Genomic DNA, 8,084 nt, shown 5'->3' with positions numbered 1-8,084 from the left:
TCGTTTGCTTCTCCCTGTGAGTGTGTGTGTGGTTCTCCCTCGCCTCTGATATGCTGACAAGCTGTGGCCCTGACCTCAGTATGTCCCTGGGTGTACAGATGGTGTTATCACCACCCCAAATCACAGCCGGACAGATGGGCATGATGTTCGAGAGAGAGAGAGAGGGAGAGATATAAATGATTTCATTAGGGGTTTCAGATTTTAACAGCATTTTTTTTTTATCAAACATTTTATGGTGCTCTATGGTGAGATGGGTCCCGGCAGATGACTTCATCTCTGCGATGATGAAAAGTTCAAGGCAGAACACATCGCTTCCTCGTTCTCACATCCATTAAATAATGTCCCGGGTGGTGTCACCAGAACTAACTCAGGCAGGGGGAGATGCTTAGTTCTGGCACTTCTGAGTGTGTGACTAAACCTGCACTATTACTTTTTTGCTCCAGTGGTTGTTTTTTTTTTTTTTTTTGAACTACTAGCCAAAAGAAGAAAAAGGAAGAAAACGGACTTGGTGAGGAGAGTTGCATAGATCCGAATTGCAGGTTTAACATTTAAAAGGAATCATATAGCTTTTAATAAGAAATGTATTAATATGTCAAAGGGAATTATTTTAATATTTGTCTTCAAACTATGTACAAACGTTGTCAGTTCTTTCTTTACAGTTATGGTTGAGGGCCTACATCGGTTGAGTGTCATTGGGATAAATTATGGTAAGGAAATAATTTGCTGATATCTATTTTTTGTGTGTTTTGATTTGGTTGATTTATCTGTGGTTGTTCCTTAAGGTTTGTTGGGTTCTTTTCAACTCCCAAGCATTTGGTAGCACCGATTTGGGTCAAGTCTTGTAGCATGATTGTTATGGACGTGTGGAAAATGTGTTTTTATGTTATGTTAAAGTTTCCTTGATAATGTCTCTGGGTTTTTACTGTCGGTCACCGAGGGCCACGTGGATAACGGGGACACAGACGTCTGACAAGGCCACTCTTGGTCGAGGCACTGCCTTTTTTCTTTTTGACGTTGTCATGGAAACTATGAGCAGTGTTTAAATATAGAAGGGTTCATGCACAATGCTGTCGGAGGCTGGTCCAGTCTTTTTATTGAGATATGATGTCAAACGTCCCATCAAGTCAATGATAATCGATGGGCTTCGGTCCCGCTTTGTCTTCCAATAAAACAACGGGTAACCTGGTTTGGGTGTGTGTTGGTGTGCTTGTTGTTGTTGTAGACTTAAGTGATTTTAATGTGTTAATTGTTAAAAATGTAATTTCTGTTTAACAGCCTAAGGTAAACTATACTTTTCCTTCATACACATACGTTCACTGGGACATAATGAATATATTTAGACGGGCTGCAGGCCACTGGATTATAGTATGTTCAGAATCATTCTCTACTAGGATTCATTCCTAATAGAGAATGAAACTCAAATACACTCAAATAGTGAAACAAATGGATAGGTCATTTTGTCCATAATTTAATTAATCTACATACTGTTGACCATTCTCAGTTTGACGTATTTATGTCACTATGTTAATGCTACTCTTCATACTTACAGTATGTTTACTTTGATACATATCAGGCATTAATTGAAGGTGTGATTGACGATATATATAGCTGTATCTACTTTCCTGCTGTAACTACTTAAGTTAAACTCTTGATAAGTGCACTGAAGATTTGTGCTTAAGTGTGAATATTGATAGGGTCCAGAACAATGTTCCATTGTTATCTCAGTTCACTTAGATTATAAGTATAAGTGAGGTGAACTTTTAGTATAAAGCATACAAGATAAATAGTGTTGTAAATGTTAAACACTATTGATATTACCTGGCTTTCCTTGGTCAACAGGTGCCTGCATTCTGAGGGACATTTACATGTGTTCCTCATTCACCCGTTACAAAAGATGGACAACCAGCCGCCTCATTTACGGATAAGTGGCCCCTCGAAAACGGCTGGCTCACGTCACGGTGAGAGAAAACGCCCTTCTATGGTTTCTCGTATGTAGCTTTAGAATGTATATTCTGTAGGCTTCAAGTTAAACGTTAAGTTAACTAATTCATAACCCAGTTAAAATCAGCCACTACTAGCTTTAGGATTATGACTGTATATGCCACAGACAAATAAAGTGGCATTGTTAACTATTACAAATACATATTTTACTGCTTTAATGAATATTGCTTTCACAGGGCTCATCTCTTAAACACATGTGGTAAGTCATGGTGATTTAGATCAGGTTAATAAACAAGGCGACGAATGGATTTTAATCAAGGACCTCACTTCATATAAATGTAATGCATAATATGTAACCTCATATAACTGTAATGTTTAACATGTAACACTTTTGTACGTAATGCTTGAATGTATAAGACTGTAGTACAGGATAAGATAAATGTTAATGGGGATCATAATAGATTTGATTGTGGAGCTCTGTGATTGATCTAGAAAGTCACAGAGCTGGGGTACCTCAGAGTCCACAGCTCGGTACGGTCAGTTCTTTGCAAACCAACTCAGGTGATGTTGTTACTCTCTACGGTGACAATAAAGCCTTGTTCATTCAACCCTAGTCCTTCTCGACCTCTCGTCATTTGTTGGAGTATTAGACCGTGGGTTGTATCCACGACAAGCCCTATGGGATTTAGCCAGTAGGCCCAAATAAAATGGTTGGGGTAATTACACTTAACGGTTCTATGTACTTATTAAAAATGATGTAATTTGAATTTAAAGAGCTTTTTCATTATTTACTGTATGACATGGAAATGAGTTGAATGTTTTTTTTTTTTTTTTTTAAGGAAAGCACTTGAACCACATTTGATTCATCTCAATACTAATAAATCATCCACAAATACTCCAAATGGATTAAAAAATGAAAGATGAAACAACATTGAAGCATGGCAATTATTAAACAAATGATTCAATGAAACGGTTGGTAGCCTCAAACACCACCTTACCTTACAACGGTCTGCTACCATGCAGAGCATCAAGGGAACCCCTTGGACTGCATCAGTGTGGACCAACCTAAGACACCAACCGTTGGTGCCTTTATTTTCCAACAAATTACTTGTAGGAAAAATAAGCATAAGTTAAACCAAAATGCAAAACAATACCTATGATTGAACTCATTGTGTGTTATCCGTTCTGAAAGTAGGATCAAACAATGCAAAACAGATTTAAATTGAAAATCATGAACCCTTACACTTTCATAGAAAAATGCAGTTTTATTGCAACAATACGTAATCATTACTTTTGTACATAATTCAATATTTACAGATATAATAATAATTTATCCCTTCAATAAATATTGCAACGTAAAATCGGACCCTCTAGTCTACATGGTTAAATCTCGTACATGCAAAGTAAGTGTATGTGCTTGTCTATTGGCTATGATTGAATATTATCTATGTACAAAGCAACGACGTGTGGAGTTTGACCTCAATGCTACCGAAGTGATGTTGGATTCCACATCCTTCCCAAAACATGCATTCACTCACCGATGGTGGGGCTACGTTCAATACAGTAATAGGTGAGTTCACAGCAAACCAACCCAAACTCATAAAAATATAAAATTAAAATAACATTTCATTTCAAAGGGGGCCAACCCTGTGATGCTTGATACTTTCACGTTCATTCCTACCACAATAAATACAATGTATAAATATTAAAAAACCAACATATCTGTGATTGGCTTAGCTATGGAGTCTCACCGCTGAAGGGAATTTGGTCTAGTGGGCGGTGTGACCGACGGAGGGATATTTTGAGGTGAACAGGAACGGATGTTATACATTCTACAAATTATGCAGTGTCGGGGACAAAGTTGATTGGAGGTGACAGGAGCAGGCTAGGGGGCGTTTTCACAGTATCATAGCATGAGTCCTCATCATGACAATTCTCCAGTCACACACTATCGTTTCTGCTTTTAGTTCTCTCTCTCTCCCACCATTTCAAAAACAATGCAAGTGAAAAAACAATAACGTAGCCTATTGTACAAATACCTAAGACACGTCAAAGTGACCTAGTGCTGATTGAACAATTAGACTGTATCTGACCCAGGGGCGCTGCCAGGAATTTTGGGCCCTATGAAAGATTCTAATTTTGCCCCCCCCCCCCCCAACATCTATCGACTGTTTTTTCAAAACAAAAAACATTTCAAGACATTTCAAAAAAAAAAAAAAAAGGCAATAATATATTATATTATTAATTGCCATCCGCGGGCCGTGGGCCGTGCTGCGTTGGGCTGGGCCCTTAGAATCAGTACCACTTTTCCCCGCCAGGCAGCGCCCCTGATCTGACCCCCACTGTACAGCCCTAGTACCTATAATAATCCTGGATTTGTGAATAAACAAAAAGCTAAACTCACTACCGGGGTGAAACCAATCACATAATACATTATAACATACGTTATGAAATGCAAATGGGGGTCGTGGAGTCCAACCTACAGGTCAAGGGGTCTTTCTGCCATGGGAAAGGCATCTATTATTTCCTACAAATATATTTTTGTTCAAGTGCTTCTCTACTTGGTAGATGAAATCCAATAAGATATCAATCTTCCTTTGTTTCAACAACTCATATTACCGACATCGAGAAGATAATGCCACAGTTTTCCTGCCTAACATAAAAACAGATTTTTGTGCTCGGATAAACAAACAAAACACGGAAATATACATGACAAGAAACGTAAAGCAGAAATGTAAATTAATCAGTGTCCCTCAATCCAACCGCTAGATGGCACTCTAGCACAAACCCAGAAAGAATTCTCGGTCCGTTATGTGGATGAAAGGTCAAATCCTAGAGTTTGGACATTTCAGGTTAAGAAAGTAAAAGAACTTTCACGTTTGTTTAGTCACCCAGAACTCAGGTGATATTACTCATTCGCAAACAAAGATAGATAGTTAAAACAGTTGAGGACTTCTGCTTACTATCCCTGGCTAGTCCACCTCTGTCCAGCATTTCAAAATATTAAAAAAATAAATTAAAAAGAGTATAAATCTGACCAAAAAATGACACACACGACAGAGAGACAGACATGTCCCTGCCAAAAATTTGAAGTTGTGTTTGTCATCGTGCTTCCATGCGCAAAACAGGAGAGTGCCCGTATATCGTGAGCTCGGGTTTGTATCCAAGTTGATCTATGGCTTTGGCAAGAAAGTAGAGAACAATGGTGTGCAACTAGGGGCTATTCTGCTCCGCACGTTCACATTTCGTTTTTGCACGTGAGCCAGCGTCCTCCCCTACACCCTCCCCGCTTGTTTTTGAGTGCACGGGAAATCATGCGCATTTGAACCTGGACATCAACACATAAATACACACACACACACACACAACAGACACACACACACACACACAGACACAAACACACATACACACACACACACATACACACCTGGATTACAAGCTATTTACAGAAGACACAGACGAGACGTCATGCAAGCTAGTCGTTTGTGTCGCCTTAATCGTCGCTTCAGGAATGAAACGCATTCCCAAAAAGGTTTTGGTGGGATGATGCATACAGTAGAAGGGTGATGAATAGGAGGGAGGAAGAGGTGCTTGGTTACCATGGTGATGCAGTAGGTCATCTGAAGCCTTAGAGGATCCCAGCCAATACAGATTCACTGGTGACAGAGCCACTGATGACTGGGAGAGTTGGGACCAGCACAGTGGACCAACACCTTCAGAAATGAGAACTCTTCACACACAGACAATTTATGGAGACTCTTCTTACATATTATACTTATGAGGACTCTTCTTATACATTATAAGTATGAGGACACTTAGCACACATAATACTGATGAGGACTATTTGCACAAATAATTCTTATGAGGACTCTTCTTACACATAATACTTATGAGGACTCTTCGCACACATAATACTGAGACAAAGATGAGCTGCAAGGGTCCGTAGTTAGAAATGAGAAGAACAGACAGGACTACAACAGAGTTCAGGTTCTTGTCCGCCACTTATTAGGCCACTGATTAGGTTGTGAGAGAATCCACGACTGAAGTTATCCGTAGTACCTGTATGTCGAACGCGAGTGGACATTAGGACTAGCAACACACAGCCCTTCCAGCGTGTTCTGCCCCTCCACTGACACGCACAGCTCTGAGTCGTAGTGTTTCTCCACCTCGCCCTGACGTAGGCTTGAACCATCCCCCCCGGAGTGGCAGCCAGTACCATCACCCTTCTTCCAGGAACTAAAAAAAGACACCAATTATTCCCTTCTTCTTCTCCTCAGCCTCCCGTCCCCACTTCCTCACCCCACAGACAGCAACCCCAAGCCCAGGAGACAGCCTCTAGACACCCACGCTTTCTGTCCCCTCTCTACCTCGCCTCCCCTCCCCTTCCATCCCCACACTATGCCTCCCTTCCTCTCTCCCCAATAACCTCACCTCCCCTCTACCTACTCCTCCCCTCCTCTCCTTCTCTCCTTCCAGGCCGTCACTGTGCCTCCCCTCCCCTCCCCTCACTACGTTCCCCCTCTCCCCAACCACTCCCCTCCTCCCCTCCCCTCCCTCCCACAGAGTCCCTGTTGGTGTAATGAGGGGGAAAACCCTGTTGGTGTAGCGAGGGGGTGTGGGGGGGGTGGAGGTGTTGGGGTGGACCCTGTTGGTGTAGCGAGGGGGTGGTCCATGTTGGTGTAGCGAGGGGGTGGACCCTGTTGGTGTAGCGAGGGGGTGGTCCCTGTTGGCCGAGCGTTGGTGGTGGTTGGGGGATGGTACCAGGTGAGCATCGGGAACGCTGCCACCAGCTCCTCACCTGCGATGCTCCCTGCTGGGGGGGGGGGGCAACAGCAGAACTCCTGCACTGACAGCTTCTTATTGCATCTTGGGGGGGTAAGTCACAGACGAAAACACAGAGTTTTAAACGTGGAAAGTCAGCCCTTGATTGTCCCTGTCAGGATAAAGGGGTAGAGAGGTCAAGACCCCCCATGCTGGCTCCGCGGGTAAGGTGGACAAAGGGGTTGGGGGGGGGGGGGGGCGGGGTGTGGCAGGATATATTTCTATGCGTGTATAAAGCAGTACATCTGTTGAGTGGGTCGTTCTCGTGGTTTTGGTCGAGACAGGGGACGAGATAACGTCCGCTGACATGCACATGCACAAGTTGCTCTGGTGTGTCCCGCTCACAGTGGTCACGGCTACTCCATGCCGTTCCTCAGCATCTGATTGGCCGCGATGAGCATGACGCTGATGATGAAGGCCATGGCGAAGGCGCAGATGAGGCTCTTCCTCACGCACGTCTGCCGGTTCTTCTTGGCGGGGTGCACTGAAGGACACGAGAGAAGAAATAAGTACATAGTGTCATCATGTCATAATTTGACTAGCTTTATGTAGCTCTAGGTAGCACTATGTAACTCTAGTTAGTATTATGTAGCTCTGGCTGGTGCTATATAGCTCTTGCTAGCGCTACATAGCTCCAGCTAGTACTACATGGGGTCATCCCTATGTTCCCTAGGTCCTATGTTCCCTGGGTGCAAAGGGTTAGGGTCAGGTTTAGGGTTATGGTTAGGGTGAGGGTTAACCCTAAACCTAACCCTAACCATAACCAATCGGAGGAGAGCCATTCTAACCAATCACAGGCGAATCAGAGGAGAAAAAGGCGGTACTTGCCCCTACCATCCTACGAAAAAAAGATTTGCTCACAGGGTCCTATGTTCCCCGGTCACATACAAAGCGGGGAACATAGGACCCGGGGAACATAGGACACGGGGAACATAGGTACGCTCCCCACTACATAAACCTCACCAGCTCTGATTAGTGCAACTTAGCTCTGTCTAGCTCGATTTATCTCTGGTTACCTCTCCCTATCTCTGAATAGCTCTCCCTAGCTCTAAATAGCTCTGGCTAGTAATATGAAGCTCTGACTCGCTCTCCTAGAGCTATATTTAGCCTTCTTCATTCAGGAAGAACCTTGAAGCCATTAAAGCTACTTCTTCCCATGAGCTTCGAGGACTACGCATCCATTAAGTAGGACACACAGACAGTCTCTCTGGGCCAGGGAAGCGTGTCTTCCGTTGGCAGGCTGGAGGTGTTGATAGCTATTTCTGTCCTTAACTTATTACGGGCAAATGATACAAAGGCAGACGGATACTAGGCGGCCAGGA

The 8,084-nt window shown here is 43.1% G+C and overlaps 1 protein-coding gene across 1 annotated transcript in view; it reads right to left on the bottom strand.

The window, feature by feature from the left end:
- Window positions 1-7,118: 7,118 nt before the first annotated feature.
- caln1 (calneuron 1) overlaps window positions 7,119-8,084 on the bottom strand; it is a gene marked incomplete at its 3' end in the record, with an annotated part of 32,350 nt that continues 31,384 nt past the window's right edge. Inside the window, exon 5 of the mRNA XM_079731902.1 lies at window positions 7,119-7,246. Within this exon, the coding sequence (XP_079588028.1) occupies window positions 7,119-7,246 (128 nt within the window). The remainder of the gene's footprint in view (window positions 7,247-8,084) is intronic.

Source organism: Pollachius pollachius, assembly GCF_949987615.1.
Source record: "Pollachius pollachius genome assembly, chromosome: 3".
Classification (NCBI taxonomy): domain Eukaryota; kingdom Metazoa; phylum Chordata; class Actinopteri; order Gadiformes; family Gadidae; genus Pollachius; species Pollachius pollachius.
The sequence above is the reverse complement of the archived record's forward strand: the minus strand, read 5'-3'. Positions and strand labels throughout refer to the sequence as shown.